Raw genomic sequence first — 25,990 nt, forward strand, 5'->3', positions numbered from 1 at the left:
AGAAACACACCATTTTTTTGTTGCAGATTTTGCTGCAGTTTTTTGAGCCAAAGCCAAGAATGGCTACAAAAGAAATGGGAAATATATAGGAAGTTTTTATACTTCTCCCTTCTGGTTAATCCACTCCCGTCTTTGGCTCAAATAAACGCAACAACATCTGCAACATAAAATCTGCATTTCCTGCCAGGCCCACATTGGGAAAAAGTTGGGATTTGGCTGTGGTGTTCTAAAGTGCCTGTAAAGTGGATGCGATACTGGATAATCCCATTCACACATTGCAGAAAAATACCCACAGCGCAAATGATACAATTTCAAAAACCATTGCGTCAATTATACCTACAAAAACGCTGGTGTTTTCCATATAGGTGTAATAGAAGAAAACTCTGCAGACTTTCTGTAAAAAGCATTGCGGAAAAAAAAAACGCAACGCATTTCCACAGCGCTTTATCGCTGCAGCTTACTACAAGGGGCCTTATCCTTAATTTTTTTTTCTTTTATTTATTATGTCCTAACTTTTTTTTTAGGCACATGGCAAGGCATGCCCCGAGCTTTATTATATTACCTGAAACAGCACTAGGAAGTCTATTGTTATCTTTATCATTAGAGACTTATGCATTAAGGGTGTCTGCTGAAAACAATTATAAGTATATGAAAGTCATGTTACTTAATCTGCATCACAGGAAATGTGTCTGCAATATTCCACGTATTCCATGAATAGGTGCAACCCTGTGCTCTACCTACAAAACACCCTTAAGCATTTTAGAGTGAGACAAGCTATCTATTAGACATGCTGACACCCAAAGGCGTGGCTTAATAGGGCAAACAGGAGAATTGCCAAATATGGGAACGAAAGCAAAAGATAGCGTTAGTCAGCTAATAAGAGAAACTTATTTATTTTTATCACTTGGTTAATGACTCTATAAATAGTACATGGGATTCCATTACCATATCTGTGTTATTATCTGTATGTATAACAGTGCACTCTTAATAATGAAAAAACATTTATTATGGTTAAATGAGGTTTTAGAAAAACAACGATTCTCTGGAGGTGATATTTATTCACTGGGCATCATATGGTGTTTGATAAGACTATATATGACTGTATATACACTATATTTATTTACTCTATGATGAGGTAATGTACACTGTTAGTGGGCAGGGATAATATTGAAAACATACATAGAAGTACAAGTGTATTTCTTTACAAACATAATGTTGGCACCTGGGTATGCAAAGCCTTTTGAGAACTATTGAGATAGTTGGGTGCGGTCTAAAATTGGATTTTAAGGTTTTCGCCAGAGGTAAAGTATATATTAACTTCTAACAATTGTTAGCTTAAAGGGATTCTACCATTAAAAACCTTTTTTTTTTGTGTGGATAACACATCGGAATAGCCTTTAGAAAGGCTATTTGTCTCTTACTTTTAGATGGGATCTCCGCTGCGCCGTTCCTTAGAAATACCGGTTTTTACCGGTATGTAAATTAATTCTCTGGCAGCAATGGGGGCGGGCCCCAGATCTGAAAATGCGATGAGGGCGTCCCCACGGCTGCCAGAGAACAGGATCCTGCGCCGCCTCTATCTTCTGCTGGATCCTTCCCTTCTTTCTTCGGCTGCGTCATCTCTGTTGGCTCTGACACCAGTAGAGCCAACTGCGCATGCGCGCAATTGCGGCCTCGGAACTATGGCTGCGCATGTGCAGTCGGCTCTACTAGTGTTAGAGCCGACAGAGGTGACGCCGCGGAAGAAAGTCGGAAGAAACCGGTATTTCTAAGGAACGGCGCGGCGTAGATCCCATCTAAAGGTAAGAGACGAATAGCCTTTCTTAAGGCTATTCCGACATCTTATCCACAGAAAAAATGGTTTTTAATGATAGAATCCCTTTAAAGTTTACCAATTCATTGTAAAAGCCACCCACAAACCATGTAAATGTTGTTATCATTTGATAAACATGAAAAAGAGCCTTGCATTATACAATGAGTGAAAAGTACATCATACAATGACATGACAATAAGAAATGGCAGCATTAAGATAAAATAAGATAAGATAATGATTTAATAGTCCTACCTGCTTTTTTGACAAATTCTACTTTACTATTTTCAGGTTTCCTGGTCAATAAATAAATTATCATGCAAACAAATGTTTTCCCATTTTATTCCTTGTGGAGAACTCCATTCCTTTTTGACACCAGAGTTGTTGAGATTGTAATAATATGTTTAGTTACTGCTGCTACTTTTATCATCATATTACCTGGGATCAGAGGAAAATTGGTAAGACTATATATATATTTAATTGTAGCATAGTGTTTGCATGTTTATAGTATTGTGCTACATTATAGGTTCTGTCCAGGTGGGTTCACATTGTTATCCCTAAAATAACAAAAGTATGTGGGAATCCCTACCTATGTCCAAGCCCTCGAGAAATAAGAAACATTAAGGGTATGTTCGCATGGTTGAAAACGAAGAGGAATTCATTTTCACCGCCGGCGTTTTTCCCCTGGTCTAGCCATGGCATCAGCATCCCGCTCCTGATTAGCCCCGGATAAATGAGCCTATTCAGAAGGGAGTCTGAGCTAAGAACCTGCGGAATCTGCGGCAAGATCAAGCAGGATGCTTCTTTTTTTTTTGAAAACAATGGGAAGCTGATTCCAGGAGGAATCTGCTCCAGATTCGGGGGCGAAATCCACCACAAAATCCACAGCAAATTCTTCCGTGTGAACACTGCCTAAGAGAGCAAAAGAGGCATTCAAAGTGGTCTCATGTTCATACTTGTGTTATAGCTCCATATGCTGTATGTTCTGAAATCAACCCTACAACACTGTCCTCTCTGATTGTAGCATTAACCTTTCAGATGCCTTGGTCAATTGTGACTGAGGAATTTGAAGACTAGCTATCCCTTGGAGGGAGATCTGGGAGTGGCGATCTGCAGCTAGCTCGCAGGCCTGTTACAAGCTTCTATAGAATCCAAAACATTTGTCTCATATGATGAATGTCAAAGACCTGGTACACCTACTATTTTTTTTTCTGCTTCGTCTACTCCCAAAAATTGAATAAAAAAAAAAAAATGCCAAACCATTCTTAAAATAGCATTAATAACAACCAACCAGTTGTACTACAAAAAAGCCTCATACATGGAAATTTTGGATTTTTGTAACATGTTAAAGCAAAAACTACATGAGGCCTCATAAGATGCAGTGCCGCACATCTCATGAGGCGACCTGAAGCGACCGCATTTTTGCTGGCCTAAGCCAGTCCAGGACAGGCTTAGCGTCACCGTCTCGGCAGCCCGGTACGGGAAGCGAGCAGTGGATTGGGGAGGCCCTGTGGACGCAGCGCTGCTCCAGCGGCCTCCCCTCCGCCCCGCCCCCTCCGCTCCGCCCCTCCTCCCGGGGGGGGGGGGGCGGCTTTCTTTCGTCCACCTCAGGCGGAAAAAAAGCTAGGTTCACCCCTGATAAGATGATATGCAATGCTACAGCAGGAAAAACCGTGGCGGGAACACATCACGGTTCTTCCCGCAGTACTTTGAACAGAAAGTTCGGAGTTTTCCTCTGTGGACTTTGTTACCATTATATCTACGGTAAAGGTGCCGGTGCTTCTGTAGATATAATTAACATGCTGCAATTTCCAAAACCGTGCCGGTTTTGGAAATCGCAGCATGTCTGTGCTGCAGTTTTAACTGCAAAGTGGGCATGGGAGTCGCATGAATCCCATCCAGTTTGCATGTACTGTACAATGCCACAATTTCTGGCCTGTGGGTTCTCGGCCTTAATTGGGTATTGCTGTGATTGTACCAATTCGCAGAATACATACAGTAAGAGTGAAAATGCAGTCTTTCTAATACTATCCCATTCAGATTTTTTGTAGCTTTCCTGTGCATTGTGCAAAATATGGTAGCAACAGCAATTTCTATTCGCCCTATAGCTATAGCTGTTTTTATGTCTAGCACGAGAAGTCTGGACAAGTGCATGATAATATCATCACTGTGTCCAGCTGAAACTTATAACAATTGGTCAGATACAACTGTCACACATGAATACAGGTTCTGCAGGAGCTGAGGTGTGGGTTATAAGTAATAGTACGACTTGTATAAAATGCTTTATATTTAATGACAGACAGAAATAGAAAGAAAAACGACTGGCAAACGACTCGCCATTCCTTAAATTTCCCTTTGTCCCTTACTATATACCTTTAGGTACTTTATAACATCTGTGATACTAAAGCCATTTCATTGACATTTTAGTAAAGTAATACTCAAAGTCTAAAAGTTCTTATATAATGAAATACTCTCCCAGCGACACATTGTAACATGTCATTTACTATTTCCAGAGATCTTTTTGGTTAGTGAGGATGTTGACCAGTCTGTTTATTGGTGCTGTCATTATAGGTAAGTTTTTATGGGAAGTATTTTTAGATACAGTACTTACAGCAATAGAGTATACCTCGAACTGTTGTGACTGTTAGACTTGTTAAACTACATCTATATAACAACTTACCAGTCAATACATAGACTACTACTATTACTTCCATTGTCCTATTTTGTCTTCCCATACACTTGTATTGGTCTGTCCACAAAAACAGACAAAAATACGACATGTTCTATCTTTTAGTGCCCTGTTAAAATGTTACATTAAAAGAACATTGTGTTTCCTTCTTCACTCCCTTTGTTATGTAACAGTTGTTAAGAAAAAAGCCGTTACACGTCTGTTTTTCACTATTGTGTGCATGGGGCCTAATACATGGGGCCTAATTCTGTACAACCCAGGCAACAGGCCTAGAGATAAGAAGATCTATTCAGTTCCTTGCTGGTATTTGATATTATGTAGAGGAATGTAGACTGAAAAATACATAAAACCACATATATTATTGTAAATTTTACTAACCAATTTACTTTCTACATTATTTGCAGCTGTTAATTTTACCAGGGACTGGGAAGTTGGATCTGTATCCACAAAAACGGTGTATAAATCATTTAGTAATACCATGGTGAATGCCAGTATTGGATTGTGGGTCGGCTTACGGGGTGTAAACATAACCCTAGCAGGTAAGAGCTTCCATTACAGTAATGTCTCTACAAGAAGTGCAGTATGTTTCTAATGTCAGATATTAAGGGTGTATATAGTTATTGAAGTTTCGCTTTAAGAACAAATAGAGTTCTTTGCCAACAATTGCAACGTAACATTATGGGTAATCCGGGAGCGTAGCTTTAATAGGTGCAAAGGTAGTGATCACCACAGGGCCTCGGAGCTTCACAGGGTACAAAGGCAACATAAAAAGTCACCTGTATTATAGAGGGCACATGGGAAGAATGGGCCTGTTACAATAAATGGGGAAACTAGTGTAAAAGCATTCATGTCATAGCTAGCAGAGAATGTTTTGCCACAGAGAATGTACATAGTTGTAAACTCAGCAATATTACCCAGAAACTGGATAGCAATAAATTGTTTAAGCAGACAACGATAATTTGTTCGTCAAGGATTTTTACCACTTCAGTTTTTGCATTTTATTAATAAAAACAAATATACGAAATCTGAAATTGGCCATTCTTCTCTATATAGGAGATCCAGTGCACCAGCTGAATGAGACCATCAATTACAATGAAAGGTTTTCTTGGGAGTCAAGGATTCAGTATGATATAGATTATCAAGAAGGATTAGAGAGGGGTCTACCAAGCCCTATATTATATGTAGCTGAGAAATTCAACAGCAAGAGCCCGTGCAGCCTACATCAGCAATACTGCGTATCCACGTACTACTCTTCAGCAATAATGTGGTAAGATTTACAATGAAAAATCTAATAATCATGTGCTGGGATTAAGTCAGATCAGATAATGAGGGAGATGTAGTGGTATGTAGCACACTGACTGTGTATTATGGGGGTGCAGTGAGTAATTACCATATAGTCAGGGGGCACCATCGGTGGTGGAATTATTATATATTCTGTAACGTGGTGTAATTGCTATTAAGAGGGCACAGTGTGTGGTATAATTACCATATAGTCAGGGGGCACAATCAGTGGTGGAATTATTATATATTCAGCAATGTACACGAGAGGGCACACTGTACCATATAGTCAGGGGGTACAGTATGTAGTGTAGTTACTATATATATTTAGGGGGCACAGTATGTGGTATAATTACTACTCATTCTCAGACATAGTTTAGGGTGTAATCACAGTATATTTGGGGGGGCACTGCATGTTGTGTAAGTACTATATATTCCAGGGGCACAGTGTTTGCTGTAATTACTATATATTGAGTAATGTAGTGTAATTGCTACATATTTAGGGGTTACAATTTTTGGTGTAATGACAATATATTCAGGAGCCGCAGTATGTAGTGTAGTTACTATATATATTCAGGGGATACAGTGTGTGCTGTAAGTACTATATATTCAGGGGGCACAATCTGTGGTGTAATTACTACATATTCAGTAATGTACTGTAATCACACTGTATTCAGGGAGTGCATTGTGTGATAACATTAATATATATTCAGTCAGTACAGAATGTAGTGTATATTCAGCGGGCCACGGTGAGGGCTATGTTTAATTATACGAGGGCACAGTACTGTATGTGGTGCAAGTATATGCTCAGAGGGCACAGTATGTTGCATAATCACTATATTTTCAGGGAAAACAATGTGTAGTGGGATTAATTTCAGTAGGCACAATAAATTATGTGATTATAGTAATATTTAGAGAGACAATTTATGGCATGATTAATTTCAGTAGAAACAGTGAGTGTTGTAATTATAGTGATTTCAGGGGACACAGTGAGTGGTGTAATTGCTATATTCAGGGGAACAGACTATGGCATAATTACAATATAGTCAAGGGGCACAATGTGTGATGTAATTAATACACATTTAGTGGACACATTGTGATGTGATTCATTTCAGGACTCACAATGAATGGTGTAATGTAATTTTCAGGAGTGTGGTGCAATTACTATATATTCAGATTGTGATATAATCACTTCATAATCAAGGACTCAGTGTATTATGTATATACAGTATATTCAAAGAGTAGAGTGTTGTGCAATCACTATATAATCAGGGGACACAGTGTATGGTGTAAATACAGTATATTCAGAGGGTAAAATGAGTAGTGTAATTGCATTACATCTGGGGGAACAGTCTGTAGTGCAATAACTATATTCAGGGGTACAGTGTGTGGTACAGTTACAAGAAATTCAGATACCATAACTGGGGTATAATTACCATACAATGTATGACGTAATTATTAGATATTCAGAGGGCACAGTGTATAGTGTAATCAGTATATACAGTATTCATTTGACTTAGTATGTGGTGTGACTATTTTCACATGTGCAGTATGTGGCGTAATTATTTTCATATGTAATCAACTATTGATTTGCCCATAGCTATAATCACCCATAGATTTCTGCAACACAATGAAGAGTAAAAACAATTTGTGTCAAGTACTGCAAAGCCACTATAGATAGGTATTAAAAGATACAGGCAAATACTCATTGTCGGCTATCGTGCTGTTTTTTAATTTTATTTAAGGAGAAATTCAAATGGGGAATGGTAGTGGAGATAGAATGCTATGCTAGAATGAAATGGGGACTCCTTATCCGCTATCTGTAAGGGAATTGCTAGGACAGCAATTCCCAGTAACTGTTTAAATCCTGGGAAGGGGCACAAGAGACAGTGAGCCCTAAGCTGAAGCCCCCAACTTTCCCTTCCTATTGCCAGACCCTATCCTACGTAATAGGCGGCAACCACGAGGACGGTCCCTCCCTGAATACGTGAAACACAAAACGCAGACAAGACGAACAACAACAAAGGGAGGTCAGCTAGCCAGGGTTCGGTAACAGTCGAGCGATGCAGTGCCAAATCGGAGTCAAAAGAATAGTCAGTGAGGAAGGCCAAAGGTCAAGGATAATAATGTAAGCAAAACAGGGACAGTAAGAGAAAGTATGCACACGGCAATAGCAAGCAATGGTGTGAATGAGAGCCAAGGCTATATAGGAAGGAAGAACCTGCCCATGGAGTTGACAGGAAGGCAGCTGTCAATCACAGGCAAGACAAAATTAACCACTAAATGGACAGAGGCAACAAGGGCAGAAGACGGGTGTGGTGCAAATGCAATCACAGGACTAGAGCAGTGTTCACACAGTGCGACCAAAAACTCTAAGCCAAGAACCAAACTGCACCAGCCTCCTGCTCCGCAGCACACGAGCAGAGGGTGGTGCAGTGACCCGAACAGGCAGAGATGTTACACTATCTCTCTAGAATCTGAGAAAATGTAGAATAAAGCTAATGTTGTTATGCAAGCAATTTTAGCAGAAACTCCATTCCCCTATTACTTATTCTTTATATTCCAACAATCATTACTTATGTACCTCTGATGAACCCCTAATTTGGACAATTATTTATATGGGGGGGAAATGCGTCAGATAATAAGGTCATATAGGAAATCTCTTATTTAGTATTCAAGATCATACACCTTATGTAAGATTTCTTTTTACTATCAGTGCTTCAGATTCCCCATATTTTCTCCCTGAATTACAAAGAGAGGTTAATATATATATATATATATATATATATATATATATATATATATATATATATATATATTTATTCAAATGTGGCAAATACGGCAAATGCAAATGAACCCTCATATTTGGCAATAAGTATCCTGGATGGCTTTGACAATATTATCCAAAAGGCCAGTGAATGTTCACTGGATCTGGATTTTGGAACAATCTGTTTTAATATGGAGCTGTTCATAACTCATTTACTATCTGAACATGTCATGGTCTAGAAATTGTGACTGTACATTTATGTGACTGTACATTTATTACAGGGCTGCATTTTGCTCTTGGATTCTCAGCAATGTCCTTTTCTGCATGCCCTTCCTGGTCTATGGAATCTACATGCTCTTTGCAACTGCGGTGTGCATAATATTATCACTCATATCATTTGCAACCGTCAGACAGGCACCTGAATGCAGCATTCACTTTGGAACCACCATTCTACGTACAAGATTTGGACTTTCATTCTGGCTGAGTTTTGCAACAGGTATTTTGTTTTATTTCTTAAATTCAGTTTCATTTAGGCTTCAATGTTTTTGAAAATGCATGCAAGGGACAGAGTTAGCTTACAAATAAAGCAAAAAGGCACACTAGGACAGTAATCCATCAATAGGTGATGAACAATGTCACAGTAACAACAGATTATTAAATAGCAACTGAGCAGTGATGCACACATGTATAAAACGTAGCATTTATTCAAATACCCCCAAAACAGCCAATCAATATAAATATATGCAAACCTGCCACAAAATGGTATATAATACAATCAGGATAATGATCTCAATATATAGAGGCTCAGTACAATAAAAGAATATATAACCCAGTGAACACCAAGGAAAGAAAAATGGTCAGCTCCTAGGCTGTAGTCACATAGGTAACTAATAGAGATGAGCGAACACTAAAATGTTCGAGGTTCGAAATTCGATTCGAACAGCCGCTCAATGTTCGTGTGTTCGAACGGGTTTCGAACCCCATTATAGTCTATGGGGAACAGATACTCGTTAAGGGGGAAACCCAAATCCGTGTCTGGAGGGTCACCAAGTCCACTATGACACCCCAGGAAATGATGCCAACACCTCTGGAATGACACTGGGACAGCAGGGGAAGCATGTCTGGGGGCATCTAACACACCAAAGACCCTCTATTACCCCAACATCACAGCCTAACAACTACACACTTTACACACTCAATACCACCTCTCTGACAGTAGGAAAACACCTTGAAACATGTGTATTTGGCACTTGCAGTGAGGAGAGCTTGTCACCAGCAGTGAATTTGGCCCTTGTAGTAAGTTGAGGTTGGCACCAACATTTGTTTTGAAAATCAGGGTGGATTGAGCCTCTAACCAGCAGAGTTTGGGCAAATTCATGGTGGAGGGAGCCTCTAAAAACTCCAGTTTGGACCAATTCATGGTGGAGGGAGCCTCTAACCAGCCCAGTTTGGGCAAATTCATGGTGGAGGGAGCCTCTAAAAAACCCAGTTTGGACCAATTCATGGTGGAGGGAGCCTCTAACCAGCCCAGTTTGGGCAAATTCATGGTGGAGGGAGCCTCTAACCAGCCCAGTTTGGACCAATTAATGGTGGAGGGAGCCTCTAACCAGCCCAGTTTGGACCAATTAATGGTGGAGGGAGCCTCTAACCACCCCAGTTTGGACCAATTCATGGTGGAGGGAGCCTCTAACCAGCCCAGTTTGGACCAATTCATGGTGGAGGGAGCCTCTAAAAAACCCAGTTTGGACCAATTCATGGTGGAGGGAGCCTCTAAACAGCCCAGTTTGGGCAAATTCATGGTGGAGGGAGCCTCTAAAAAACCCAGTTTGGACCAATTCATGGTGGAGGGAGCCTCTAACCAGCCCAGTTTGGACCAATTAATGGTGGAGGGAGCCTCTAAACAGCCAAGTTTGGACCAATTCATGGTGGAGGGAGCCTCTAAAAAACCCAGTTTGGACCAATTCATGGTGGAGGGAGCCTCTAAACAGCCCAGTTTGGGCAAATTCATGGTGGAGGGAGCCTCTAAAAAACCCAGTTTGGACCAATTCATGGTGGAGGGAGCCTCTAACCAGCCCAGTTTGGACCAATTAATGGTGGAGGGAGCCTCTAAACAGCCAAGTTTGGACCAATTCATGGTGGAGGGAGCCTCTAAAAACCCCAGTTTGGACCAATTCATGGTGGAGGGAGCCTCTAACCAGCCCAGTTTGGACCAATTAATGGTGGAGGGAGCCTCTAACCACCCCAGTTTGGACCAATTCATGGTGGAGGGAGCCTCTAAAAACCCCAGTTTGGACCAATTCATGGTGGAGGGAGCCTCTAACCAGCCCAGTTTGGGCAAATTCATGGTGGAGGGAGCCTCTAAACAGCCCAGTTTGGGCAAATTCATGGTGGAGGGAGCCTCTAACCAGCCCAGTTTGGACCAATTAATGGTGGAGGGAGCCTCTAACCAGCCCAGTTTGGACCAATTAATGGTGGAGGGAGCCTCTAACCACCCCAGTTTGGACCAATTCATGGTGGAGGGAGCCTCTAAAAACCCCAGTTTGGACCAATTCATGGTGGAGGGAGCCTCTAAAAACCCCAGTTTGGACCAATTCATGGTGGAGGGAGCCTCTAACCAGCCCAGTTTGGGCAAATTCATGGTGGAGGGAGCCTCTAAACAGCCCAGTTTGGGCAAATTCATGGTGGAGGGAGCCTCTAACCAGCCCAGTTTGGACCAATTAATGGTGGAGGGAGCCTCTAACCAGCCCAGTTTGGACCAATTAATGGTGGAGGGAGCCTCTAACCACCCCAGTTTGGACCAATTCATGGTGGAGGGAGCCTCTAACCAGCCCAGTTTGGGCAAATTCATGGTGGAGGGAGCCTCTAAACAGCCCAGTTTGGGCAAATTCATGGTGGAGGGAGCCTCTAACCAGCCCAGTTTGGACCAATTAATGGTGGAGGGAGCCTCTAACCAGCCCAGTTTGGACCAATTAATGGTGGAGGGAGCCTCTAACCAGCCCAGTTTGGACCAATTAATGGTGGAGGGAGCCTCTAACCACCCCAGTTTGGACCAATTCATGGTGGAGGGAGCCTCTAACCAGCCCAGTTTGGGCAAATTCATGGTGGAGGGAGCCTCTAACCAGCCCAGTTTGGACCAATTAATGGTGGAGGGAGCCTCTAACCAGCCCAGTTTGGACCAATTAATGGTGGAGGGAGCCTCTAACCACCCCAGTTTGGACCAATTCATGGTGGAGGGAGCCTCTAACCAGCCCAGTTTGGACCAATTCATGGTGGAGGGAGCCTCTAAAAAACCCAGTTTGGACCAATTCATGGTGGAGGGAGCCTCTAAACAGCCCAGTTTGGGCAAATTCATGGTGGAGGGAGCCTCTAAAAAACCCAGTTTGGACCAATTCATGGTGGAGGGAGCCTCTAACCAGCCCAGTTTGGACCAATTAATGGTGGAGGGAGCCTCTAAACAGCCAAGTTTGGACCAATTCATGGTGGAGGGAGCCTCTAAAAACCCCAGTTTGGACCAATTCATGGTGGAGGGAGCCTCTAACCAGCCCAGTTTGGACCAATTAATGGTGGAGGGAGCCTCTAACCAGCCCAGTTTGGACCAATTAATGGTGGAGGGAGCCTCTAACCACCCCAGTTTGGACCAATTCATGGTGGAGGGAGCCTCTAAACAGCCAAGTTTGGACCAATTCATGGTGAAGGGAGCCTCTAAAAACCCGTTTGGACCAATTCATGGTGGAGGGAGCCTCTAACCAGCCCAGTTTGGGCAAATTCATGGTGGAGGGAGCCTCTAAACAGCCCAGTTTGGGCAAATTCATGGTGGAGGGAGCCTCTAACCAGCCCAGTTTGGACCAATTAATGGTGGAGGGAGCCTCTAACCAGCCCAGTTTGGACCAATTCATGGTGGAGGGAGCCTCTAAACAGCCAAGTTTTGGGAAATTCATGGTGGAGGGAGCCTCTAACCAGCCCAGTTTGGACCAATTCATGGTGGAGGGAGCCTCTAAAAAACCCAGTTTGGACCAATTCATGGTGGAGGGAGCCTCTAAACAGCCCAGTTTGGGCAAATTCATGGTGGAGGGAGCCTCTAACCAGCCCAGTTTGGGCAAATTCATGGTGGAGGGAGCCTCTAACCAGCCCAGTTTGGACCAATTAATGGTGGAGGGAGCCTCTAACCAGCCCAGTTTGGACCAATTAATGGTGGAGGGAGCCTCTAACCAGCCCAGTTTGGACCAATTCATGGTGGAGGGAGCCTCTAACCAGCCCAGTTTGGACCAATTAATGGTGGAGGGAGCCTCTAAACAGCCAAGTTTTGGGAAATTCATGGTGGAGGGAGCCTCTAACCAGCCCAGTTTGGACCAATTAATGGTGGAGGGAGCCTCTAACCAGCCCAGTTTGGACCAATTCATGGTGGAGGGAGCCTCTAAACAGCCCAGTTTGGGCAAATTCATGGTGGAAGGAGCCACTAACCAGCAGAGTTGTGGGAAAGCAGGGTGGAGGGAGCCTCTAACCAGCAGAGTTGGTGGAAATCAGGGTGGAGGGAGCCTCTAACCAGCAGAGTTGGGGGAAATCATGTTGGAGGGAGCCTAGTATTAGCAGAATTGTGCAACGCTTATGGTGGATGAGTATGAGGATGCGGAGGAATTGGAGAGGTTGAGTACAGACATGGAGTTTCATGTTGGGGTGCTTTACACAGGTGGGCACAAAAATGACGGCTCTACCCAGTGGTGGTTCATTTTTATCAAAGTGAGCCGGTCGGCACTCTCAGCTGACAGACGGGTGCGCTTGTCAGTGATGATGCCACCGGCTGCACTGAACACCCTCTCAGATAGGACGCTGGCGGCAGGACAGGACAGCACCTCCAAGGCATATAGGGCAAGTTCAAGCCACAGGTCCAACTTCGACACCCAATACGTGTAGGGCGCAGAGGGGTCGGAGAGGACAGGGCTGTGGTCGGAAAGGTATTCCCGCAACATGCGCCTATACTTCTCACGCCTGGTGACACTAGGACCCTCCGTGGCGGCACTTTGGCGAGGGGGTGCCATCAAGGTGTCCCAGACCTTAGACAGTGTGCCCCTCGTTTGTGTGGACCGGTGAGAACTTGGTTGCCTACTGGAGGAACTGCCCTCCCTGCCGCCACTGTCACATGCTGGAAACATCTCCATCATATTCTGCACCAATTGCCTGTGGCAAGCATTGATGCGATTGGCCCTCCCCTCTACCGGAATAAAAGACGAGATGTTGTTTTTATACCGGGGGTCAAGGATAGCAAAGATCCAGTACTGGTTGTCCTCCATGATTTTGACAATACGCTTGTCGGTTGTAAAGCACCCCAACATGAACTCAGCCATGTCTGCCACAGTGTTAGTTGGCATGACTCCTCTGGCCCCACCGGAAAGTTCAATCTCCATTTCCTCCTCATCCTCCATGTCTACCCATCCGCGCTGCAACAATGGGACGATTCGAAGTTGCCCGGAAGCCTCCTGTATCACCATCACATCATCGGACAACTCTTCTTCCTCCTCCTCCTCCTCCTCCTCCTCCTCCATTAAACGCAGTGAAGCGGACAGATGTGTGGACCTACTCTCCAGCTGTGACGGATCGGATGCTATCCCTAACTCCTCTGTGTGATCTGAGTTATCCCTGATGTCAATCAGGGATTCTCTCAGAACACACAAGAGCGGGATTGTAAGGCTCACCATCGCATCCTCAGAGCTCACCCTCCTTGTGGACTCCTCAAACACCCGTAGGATGTCACAAAGGTCTCTCATCCATGGCCACTCATGGATGTGAAACTGAGGCAGCTGACTTTGTGGCACCCTAGGGTTTTGTAGCTGGTATTCCATCAAAGGTCTCTGCTGCTCAACCACTCTATTCAACATCTGAAACGTTGAGTTCCAGCGTGTGGGGACGTCGCACAAAAGCCGGTGTTGTGGCACATGCAGGCGTTGCTGGAGAGATTTTAAGCTAGCAGCGGCTACTGTCGACTTGCGAAAGTGGGCGCACATGCGCCGCACTTTCACCAGTAGCTCTGGAACATTGGGGTAGCTCTTTAGGAAACGTTGCACCACTAGGTTGAAGACGTGGGCCAGGCATGGAACATGTTGGAGTCCGGCAAGCTCCAGAGCTGCTACCAGGTTCCGGCCGTTATCACAAACGACCATGCCTGGGCCCAGGTGCAGCGGCTCAAACCATATTGCCGTCTCATCGAGGAGGGCATCCCTCACCTCGGAGGCAGTGTGCTGTCTGTCCCCCAAGCTGATCAGCTTCAGCACAGCCTGCTGACGTCTACCAACGCCAGTGCTGCAACGTTTCCAACTCGTAGCTGGGGTCAATCTAACAGCGGAGGAGGAGGCGGTGGCGGAGGAGGAGGCGGTGGCGGAGGAGGAGGCGGTAGAGGAGGAGGAGGAGGGGGGTGTTCTTCTCGTGTCCCTGCCAGGAATGTTAGGCGGGGAGACGAGGTACACCGGGCCAGTTTGGGAAGCAGTCCCAGCCTCAACTACATTCACCCAGTGTGCCGTCAGTGAAATGTAGCGTCCCTGTCCGCATGCACTTGTCCACGCGTCGGTGGTCAAGTGGACCTTTGTGCAAAGCGCGGAACTAAGGGCCCGCCTGATGTTGAGTGACACGTGCTGGTGCAAGGCGGGGACGGCACACCGGGAGAAGTAGTGACGGCTAGGGACGGCATAGCGAGGTGCCGCAGTTGCCATCAGGTCCAGGAAGGCGGGAGTTTCAACAAGCCGGAACGCCAACATCTCCTGGGCCAGCAGTTTAGCGATGTTGGCGTTCAAGGCTTGCGCGTGTGGGTGGTTAGCAGTGTATTTCTGCCGCCGCTCCAATGTCTGAGAGATGGTGGGTTGTTGTAAAGAAACGCCTGATGGTGCCTTTGATGGTGCAGGAGAAGGAGATAAGACAGGACCAGGGGAGGATGAGGTAGAAGTCAACAAAGTGGCGGAGGCAGATGAAGTGGTGTCCTGGCTCGTCCTCTGGAGTGCATCGCCAGCACAGTCAGCAGTGGCAGTGGCAGAGGCAGAGGCAGAGGCAGTGGCAGTGGCGTGAACGGCAGGCGGCCTTTGTCCTGCCGTTGCTGCCTGCCACTGATTCCAGTGCTTGGATTCCAAATGACGGCGCATTGAAGTGGTGGACAGGTTGCTCTTCTCAGAGCCCCTAATCAATTTCGAGAGGCAAATTGTGCAGACAACACTATATCTGTCCTCGGCGCATTCCTTGAAAAAACTCCACACCTTCGAGAAACGTGCCCTCGAGGTGGGAGTTTTTCGGGGCTGGGTACGAACTGGAACATCTTGGGAGATTCCGGGTGTGGCCTGGCTTCGCCTAAGCTGCTGACCTCTGCCTCTGCCTCTAGCTACCCTTTTTGGTGCTGCACCTGCCTCAACATCCACACTACTTTCCCCGCTTGACATCCCCCCTGTCCAGGTCGGGTCAGTGTCCTCATCATCCACCACTTCCTCTTCCAACTCCTGTCTCATCTCCTCCTCCCGCACAATGCGCCAGTCAACTGGATGCCCTGACGGCAACTGCGTCACATCATCGTCGATGAGGGTGGGTTGCTGGTCATCCACCACCAAATCGAACGGAGATGGAGGAGACTCTAGTGTTTGAGCATCTGGACACAGATGCTCCTCTGTTAGGTTCGTGGAATCGTGACGTGGAGAGGCAGGTTGAGGGACAATGAAAGGAGCGGAGAACAGCTCTGGGGAGCAGGGACAGTTTGGGTTATTGTTCTGTAAAGCTTCGGAATTTTGGGAGGAAGGAAGACAAGACTGTTGGGTAATAGGAGGAGAGGAGGCAGAGTCTGACTGGCTGCTGGACAATGTGCTGTAAGCGTTCTCTGACAGCCATTGCAAGACCTGTTCCTGGTTCTCGGGCCTACTAAGGTTTGTACCCTGCAGTTTAGTTAATGTGGCAAGCAACCCTGGCACTGTGGAGTGGCGCAATGCTTGCTGCCCCACAGGAGTAGGCACGGGACGCCCTGTGGCTTCACTGCTACCTTGCTCCCCAGAACCATTCCCCCGACCTCGCCCACGGCCTCGTCCACGTCCCTTTCCGGGAGCCTTGCGCATTTTGAATTCCTAGTTAGAAATTGGCACTGTATACCAGTAGTAAAAATTGTGGGTGCACGTAACCCCAATATATTCTTTGAATTCCCAGTCAGACACTGGCACTATATGGCAGTAGCAAGAAATGAGGGTATTTGTATTCCCAATATATTCTTTGAATTCCCAGTCAGACAATGGCACTGTATACCAGTAGTAAAAATTGTGGGTGCACGTAACCCCAATATATTCTTTGAATTCCCAGTCAGACACTGGCACTATATGGCAGTAGCAAGAAATGAGGGTATTTGTATTCCCAATATATTCTTTGAATTCCCAGTCAGACAATGGCACTGTATACCAGTAGTAAAAATTGTGGGTGCACGTAACCCCAATATATTCTTTGAATTCCCAGTCAGACACTGGCACTATATGGCAGTAGCAAGAAATGAGGGTATTTGTATTCCCAATATATTCTTTGAATTCCCAGTCAGACAATGGCACTGTATACCAGTAGTAAAAATTGTGGGTGCACGTAACCCCAATATATTCTTTGAATTACCAGTCAGACACTGGCACTATATGGCAGTAGCAAGAAATGAGGGTATTTGTATTCCCAATATATTCTTTGAATTCCCAGTCAGACAATGGCACTGTATACCAGTAGTAAAAATTGTGGGTGCACGTAACCCCAATATATTCTTTGAATTCCCAGTCAGACACTGGCACTATATGGCAGTAGCAAGAAATGAGGGTATTTGTATTCCCAATATATTCTTTGAATTCCCAGTCAGACAATGGCACTGTATACCAGTAGTAAAAATTGTGGGTGCACGTAACCCCAATATATTCTTTGAATTCCCAGTCAGACACTGGCACTATATGGCAGTAGCAAGAAATGAGGGTATTTGTATTCCCAATATATTCTTTGAATTCCCAGTCAGACAATGGCACTGTATACCAGTAGTAAAAATTGTGGGTGCACGTAACCCCAATATATTCTTTGAATTCCCAGTCAGACACTGGCACTATATGGCAGTAGCAAGAAATGAGGGTATTTGTATTCCCAATATATTCTTTGAATTCCCAGTCAGACAATGGCACTGTATACCAGTAGTAAAAATTGTGGGTGCACGTAACCCCAATATATTCTTTGAATTCCCAGTCAGACACTGGCACTATATGGCAGTAGCAAGAAATGAGGGTATTTGTATTCCCAATATATTCTTTGAATTCCCAGTCAGACAATGGCACTGTATACCAGTAGTAAAAATTGTGGGTGCACGTAACCCCAATATATTCTTTGAATTCCCAGTCAGACACTGGCACTATATGGCAGTAGCAAGAAATGAGGGTATTTGTATTCCCAATATATTCTTTGAATTCCCAGTCAGACAATGGCACTGTATACCAGTAGTAAAAATTGTGGGTGCACGTAACCCCAATATATTCTTTGAATTCCCAGTCAGACACTGGCACTATATGGCAGTAGCAAGAAATGAGGGTATTTGTATTCCCAATATATTCTTTGAATTCCCAGTCAGACAATGGCACTGTATACCAGTAGTAAAAATTGTGGGTGCACGTAACCCCAATATATTCTTTGAATTCCCAGTCAGACACTGGCACTATATGGCAGTAGCAAGAAATGAGGGTATTTGTATTCCCAATATATTCTTTGAATTCCCAGTCAGACAATGGCACTGTATACCAGTAGTAAAAATTGTGGGTGCACGTAACCCCAATATATTCTTTGAATTCCCAGTCAGACACTGGCACTATATGGCAGTAGCAAGAAATGAGGGTATTTGTATTCCCAATATATTCTTTGAATTCCCAGTCAGACAATGGCACTGTATACCAGTAGTAAAAATTGTGGGTGCACGTAACCCCAATATATTCTTTGAATTACCAGTCAGACACTGGCACTATATGGCAGTAGCAAGAAATGAGGGTATTTGTATTCCCAATATATTCTTTGAATTCCCAGTCAGACAATGGCACTGTATACCAGTAGTAAAAATTGTGGGTGCACGTAACCCCAATATATTCTTTGAATTCCCAGTCAGACACTGGCACTATATGGCAGTAGCAAGAAATGAGGGTATTTGTATTCCCAATATATTCTTTGAATTCCCAGTCAGACAATGGCACTGTATACCAGTAGTAAAAATTGTGGGTGCACGTAACCCCAATATATTCTTTGAATTCCCAGTCAGACACTGGCACTATATGGCAGTAGCAAGAAATGAGGGTATTTGTATTCCCAATATATTCTTTGAATTCCCAGTCAGACAATGGCACTGTATACCAGTAGTAAAAATTGTGGGTGCACGTAACCCCAATATATTCTTTGAATTCCCAGTCAGACACTGGCACTATATGGCAGTAGCAAGAAATGAGGGTATTTGTATTCCCAATATATTCTTTGAATTCCCAGTCAGACAATGGCACTGTATACCAGTAGTAAAAATTGTGGGTGCACGTAACCCCAATATATTCTTTGAATTCCCAGTCAGACACTGGCACTATATGGCAGTAGCAAGAAATGAGGGTATTTGTATTCCCAATATATTCTTTGAATTCCCAGTCAGACAATGGCACTGTATACCAGTAGTAAAAATTGTGGGTGCACGTAACCCCAATATATTCTTTGAATTACCAGTCAGACACTGGCACTATATGGCAGTAGCAAGAAATGAGGGTATTTGTATTCCCAATATATTCTTTGAATTCCCAGTCAGACAATGGCACTGTATGCCAGTAGTAAAAATTGTGGGTGCACGTAACCCCAATATATTCTTTGAATTCCCAGTCAGACACTGGCACTATATGGCAGTAGCAAGAAATGAGGGTATTTGTATTCCCAATATATTCTTTGAATTCCCAGTCAGACAATGGCACTGTATACCAGTAGTAAAAATTGTGGGTGCACGTAACCCCAATATATTCTTTGAATTCCCAGTCAGACACTGGCACTATATGGCAGTAGCAAGAAATGAGGGTATTTGTATTCCCAATATATTCTTTGAATTCCCAGTCAGACAATGGCACTGTATACCAGTAGTAAAAATTGTGGGTGCACGTAACCCCAATATATTCTTTGAATTCCCAGTCAGACACTGGCACTATATGGCAGTAGCAAGAAATGAGGGTATTTGTATTCCCAATATATTCTTTGAATTCCCAGTCAGACAATGGCACTGTATACCAGTAGTAAAAATTGTGGGTGCACGTAACCCCAATATATTCTTTGAATTCCCAGTCAGACACTGGCACTATATGGCAGTAGCAAGAAATGAGGGTATTTGTATTCCCAATATATTCTTTGAATTCCCAGTCAGACAATGGCACTGTATACCAGTAGTAAAAATTGTGGGTGCACGTAACCCCAATATATTCTTTGAATTCCCAGTCAGACACTGGCACTATATGGCAGTAGCAAGAAATGAGGGTATTTGTATTCCCAATATATTCTTTGAATTCCCAGTCAGACAATGGCACTGTATACCAGTAGTAAAAATTGTGGGTGCACGTAACCCCAATATATTCTTTGAATTCCCAGTCAGACACTGGCACTATAGGGCAGTAGCAAGAAATGAGGGTATTTGTATTCCCAATATATTCTTTGAATTCCCAGTCAGACAATGGCACTGTATACCAGTAGTAAAAATTGTGGGTGCACGTAACCCCAATATATTCTTTGAATTCCCAGTCAGACACTGGCACTATATGGCAGTAGCAAGAAATGAGGGTATTTGTATTCCCAATATATTCTTTGAATTCCCAGTCAGACAATGGCACTGTATACCAGTAGTAAAAATTGTGGGTGCACGTAACCCCAATATATTCTTTGAATTCCCAGTCAGACACTGGCACTATATGGCAGTAGCAAGAAATGAGGGTATTTGTATTCCCAATATATTCTTTGAATTCCCAGTCAGACAATGGCACTGTATACCAGTAGTAAAAATTGTGGGTGCACGTAACCCCAATATATTCTTTGAATTCCCAGTCAGACACTGGCACTATATGGCAGTAGCAAGAAATGAGGGTATTTGTATTCCCAATATATTCTTTGAATTCCCAGTCAGACAATGGCACTGTATACCAGTAGTAAAAATTGTGGGTGCACGTAACCCCAATATATTCTTTGAATTCCCAGTCAGACACTGGCACTATATGGCAGTAGCAAGAAATGAGGGTATTTGTATTCCCAATATATTCTTTGAATTCCCAGTCAGACAATGGCACTGTATACCAGTAGTAAAAATTGTGGGTGCACGTAACCCCAATATATTCTTTGAATTCCCAGTCAGACACTGGCACTATATGGCAGTAGCAAGAAATGAGGGTATTTGTATTCCCAATATATTCTTTGAATTCCCAGTCAGACAATGGCACTGTATACCAGTAGTAAAAATTGTGGGTGCACGTAACCCCAATATATTCTTTGAATTCCCAGTCAGACACTGGCACTATATGGCAGTAGCAAGAAATGAGGGTATTTGTATTCCCAATATATTCTTTGAATTCCCAGTCAGACAATGGCACTGTATACCAGTAGTAAAAATTGTGGGTGCACGTAACCCCAATATATTCTTTGAATTACCAGTCAGAAACTGGCACTATATGGCAGTAGCAAGAAATGAGGGTATTTGTATTCCCAATATATTCTTTGAATTCCCAGTCAGACAATGGCACTATATACCAGTAGTAAAAATTGTGGGTGTATATAGCCCCAATTCTATTGCTAGGGGACTTGCAGGGTATTTCTGGGGTGAAGGTGGGGGGGCACACCGTTGGAACGGGTATCGGGGTATATATCGGGTATACGGGAATACACTGACAGTGTATTCCATTCAGGATCCTGGGAAAGCTGGGTTGCGGCGATTGAGCCCGTCAGTGCCACGTTACACTGACAAGCTTCTCCCTGGAATTTAGCTCTTACAAGAGCTGTTGGTTGTCTTCTCCTTCCTATCCTAGCCTGTCCCTGCCTACCCAGAATCTAAGCCCTAGCTAGCTGGACGGAAACCTCCGTCCTCGGTGAATTGCAAGCTCAGAATGACGCGAAGCTGGGCGTCGCTGTTCTTTTAAATTAGAGGTCACATGTTTTCGGCAGCCAATGGGTTTTGCCTACTTTTTTCAACGTCACCGGTGTCGTAGTTCCTGTCCCACCTACCCTGCGCTGTTATTGGAGCAAAAAAGGCGCCAGGGAAGGTGGGAGGGGAATCGAGTAATGGCGCACTTTACCACGCGGTGTTCGATTCGATTCGAACATGCCGAACAGCCTAATATCCGATCGAACATGAGTTCGATAGAACACTGTTCGCTCATCTCTAGTAACTAACAATATGATAAAGTCATAGATGATCAAGACAGTCCCTGAACTATCCCAAGAGGACTGTCCTTATGTCCCAGAAATATCTCTAACCCTAACAAGGGCAGTCCCAAACTGTACCCTTAGGAAAATATATTGTTCCTACCAGTTCCTACGCATTTCAAGGTGCATTGGCTCCAATCATTAGGGGACCTCTTTCATGTCTTTAAGTAAGATAACCAAAAAACATATTACTACCAACACAGTGGTGAGGGGAATAGACAGCTCTCACTCCATTGATTAGCATAGAGACCAATATCAAAAAATAGCCTTACTAAAGCTAACTATCTAACTATTTAGCTAACTAACTGGTAAAATCACTGACAGTGGTCATTTCCTGGCTTACAATTACTGGTGAATTGTGACATTATGGTGACTGCTCTGTGATGAGCAAGCAGCTCATTTCCTGTTCTTGCATGGAGATCCCTATTATATGCACTAACTCATAAATTATAACATATATAATTTACATGTGTAAATGTGACTATGGGATGAAGATGAGATAAAGTGCCCTGTTTAGGGTAAAGTGGCTATTGTTCAAAAATCACATCCATACATGGTGTAACATGGGCATTTAAGGGAGGACGTATCTGAGACATGTCCACTCTTAACTGCTCTCAATTTTGGTTAAGAACCCCAATTTGTCTTGAATCAAAAAAGTCTTGAAAGGCTAGTCAAACATAGACACAAATATGATAGTTTGTAAACTACTTTCTGATAACTTGTCATAAAACCATCCTGTGTTTTGAAAAGTATTTGGTGAAAGGAAAGCCAGAGCATGTGGTCATAGAAATAAATCAAAATAAATCCAATTTTATTTTTATTTTTTTGTTTCATTTTTCAGTGATCTTGTTGGGAATGTCAGTGTGCTAAACAGCTAGCTGTTGTTGCCTTAAGGTTATGGTACCAACTTATGAAACTTTAATCAGCAGCAAAGAATGGATATTTAAACTATTACCTTCCCACACAGGTGCCTGCTATTAGTTTGTACTTGGCTCCTGAAATCAGATCACTCATGCTGGATTGCTGTATTTCCTTTTGGGTTGTAAATGTTAACTTCTCTTATCCATCACTCTGGTTTAGAACTGACTTGAAAGTTTGATATGGGTTCTGGTTTGAATTCAGTATGTAGAGTACTTACTTCATATACTAGTTTCTGTTGTAATAACTTGGGTCCAAATTCAGCACAAGTCCATCTGACTTCGTGGCTGGTGTTGGTGAAGATGTTTAAGTACCCAGGATCTATCTTTCAGTGTTGTGTGAGGTTTAGATAGCTCATTCTACTACTCTGTTGTCAGCCAGATTTTGCAATGCTTGTCTAACGGTGTGTTATCCAATCTGGAGTCCAATTGGTGAGGCAAATGGCACAGTACTTTAACAGTAGTAGATGCAGAGCAAAATATAAAGGAATAGCACCTCATGAGTAAAAAGCAACTATGGTCAGATGTTTGCAGGATTCTGTACACAGAAGCAGTGGATCAGCCGTGGTCAGATGTATGCAGGATTTCGTACACAGGAACAGCAGAGTAGTTGTGAGGCTCAGGGCCAACAGGAAGCAGACAGCCAGAATAATGAGGCACAATATGGACTAAGCTGTGGGTTTATATAGGGATTGCTATACTGTGATTAGCCAAAGAGGAGGTGAAATCCATAAGCTAATCACACCAATAAAAAAGACCAGGCTAAGCAAAGCAAAGAATAAACAGGCTTCTTCAATGGCATAGTGGTCTAGGATGCAGAACATAGCAGGGAAGCCAAGGGTAGATGACCCTGTGAGCTCAGTTCCTGACAGTTTGCCAATATCTGCTCCAGCAATAATATCATAACATATTTTTTTTCTGATTTGGTGTGTGATTCATAAATTGTCCTATTACTCAGTTAAAATGACATCACACATTTCTGTGGTTATGTGATTGTTTTGGTAATGAAATGATCATGATAATGAGCATGGTGCCATTTGGCTTTTTAGTTTGACATACTTTCTTAGTATCATATTTTAATTAATGTAATTTTGTACAAACATTAATAAATTTGAGTTTACATTGTAACATACTATGGAATAAAAACTGTACCTTTAGCCTATTGCAAAAAAATATAAAAATAAATAGAATTAAAAAAAAGTGGTTAGACCTATTCAAAATTGAAAATGATAGTCTAGTCCCATGAAAAATCTGGTCACAGCGTTAAAGCTCATGCACCATGCAAATCAGCTCCTAGCTTTATTCTATAAAGAGGAAGGCAATAATTCTGTGGGCAGCAGCCTCATCTTCCCCATCCCCTCTCAATAGACTTCTATATGTGATATGAATACAAAGCAGATTCTTTGGAAATAAACTATCTGAGTAAATATAAAGAGAGCAGCCTTATAAGTGAAGAAACATATTTCTTCAATAAAATATATTACAGTGTCTTATATTCAACTGTACTATTCATTAATGAAAAGTTCCTTTATAATTGAAGGTGTGCTTTAACCCTTTTCTTGACAAGCATGTAGCTCTACATCCTCCCAGGGTGTCACTTGTCTAGCCAAGGACGTAGCTACTACGTGCTTACTTCTATTGCCCATATCTCTGGTCTCGTTTGGGCTATGAAGATAATTATAGATTAATTTTAAAGATGAGAATCTCATCTTTAAAATGATACCAAGGGCTTCATGTTAACCCTTACTGTGCCAAAGCGATTCACTGTTGAAAACGCTATTGGGGATTGAGATCCCATTGAAGATCTCAATTCCCGATAGCATTTTTAACACTGATTTGCTCAAAATCTGTAAGGGCTATCATGAAGAATTATGTTCATAACCCAAAGGAGTCCTGAGATACAGGACTTTAAAGTGTCCCCCCTCCTGTCTTGTGAACCATAAGGAAGGGGAGGGGGGAGGAGGACTCCTGCAGTGTGCACACAGAGACAGAGAAGCATTTTCTCTGTCTCTGTGCATAACCTATATGTGACCCCAGGAGGGGGGGGGAGGGGCTTTAGTACCTATTTCCCCTCCGCATGTCAAGCAGAGAGTATACTGATTGTCACATACAAGTATAATGTAATTCCCCCCTGAGCCTTACTAGGGGGTATTCTTATGTTATACCCTCTAAACATAACCAGGAAGTTTATTGGCGCTGTCAGCCAGACATATACCATTGTCCAGGTCGTAGTGCCAAAAAAAAATGTCACACCAAACACACACAACACATACACAAAGTCGTGAATAAAGTTTACATTTCACCCAATCCCTGTCCTGTAATCCCTACATTTTATAGGATGATACTTTTTTAACATTTCCAGCTTCACAGCAGATTTTTGTTCCTTAAAGTTCTGGTGATTTTCTGAAGACACGAGCATGCGGGTTTAGGCCATAGTGATATGAATGAACTCTGCACATTTTGAACTCTTTTTTGTAGGAGGTTTTGTACATATAATTTATTGTTTGGTTTCCACTTTTAACAACTAATATACATTTATTTGCATTTTATCATAAAACATTCACTTTAAATCAAAATTGCATGAAGGTCCCTGTTCGTATACAGTACCAAGTGGCATTCTGATAATGCTGCAGGTGTCTACTTTAAGAAAATATATAGGTATGGGGGGGTTGGATGATTTTTTAATGTTGCAATATAGGATTGATTTGTCCATCTCAAAACTGTGAAAATTGTTCTGGCTACTGGAGGTGCAAAATTTCCAGAGACCCTTGGCAGTGAAAGGGTTAAAAATGTAGGTGTTCACACACCAGATCTAGATGTAGAATACGATATTAGAAGTATATTTTAATACATTTCCTTCATGTTTCTATAGTTTAGATGTAATGGTCTTTTTATATTACCGTAATTTCTCTTCTGTTTTAGGTTTGCTTAGCCTTGTTCTCAGCATCATCCTATTGACGATACACATAGTAAGGCCAAATATTCTCCGGCGTTTATTCGGTTTTAAAGATAATGAGGACTTATGCAATAATTCTAACAAAGAAGATGACTCTGTGACAGACGAGAACAAAGAAGGCACTGTAACCCAGATATTATGA

The 25,990-nt window shown here is 43.0% G+C and overlaps 1 protein-coding gene across 1 annotated transcript; it reads left to right on the top strand.

Moving 5' to 3' along the window:
- The first annotated feature begins 2,127 nt into the window (after positions 1–2,127).
- Positions 2,128–25,990, top strand: DUOXA1 (dual oxidase maturation factor 1). The gene is made up of 6 exons (XM_075273736.1): positions 2,128–2,268; positions 4,324–4,381; positions 4,904–5,038; positions 5,553–5,766; positions 8,826–9,040; positions 25,815–25,990. The coding sequence occupies exons 1-6, from the start codon at positions 2,128–2,130 to the stop codon at positions 25,988–25,990; spliced, it is 939 nt and encodes a 312-aa protein (XP_075129837.1).

The sequence above is a fragment of the Leptodactylus fuscus genome, chromosome 5 (genome assembly GCF_031893055.1).
Source record: "Leptodactylus fuscus isolate aLepFus1 chromosome 5, aLepFus1.hap2, whole genome shotgun sequence".
Lineage (NCBI taxonomy): Eukaryota > Metazoa > Chordata > Amphibia > Anura > Leptodactylidae > Leptodactylus > Leptodactylus fuscus.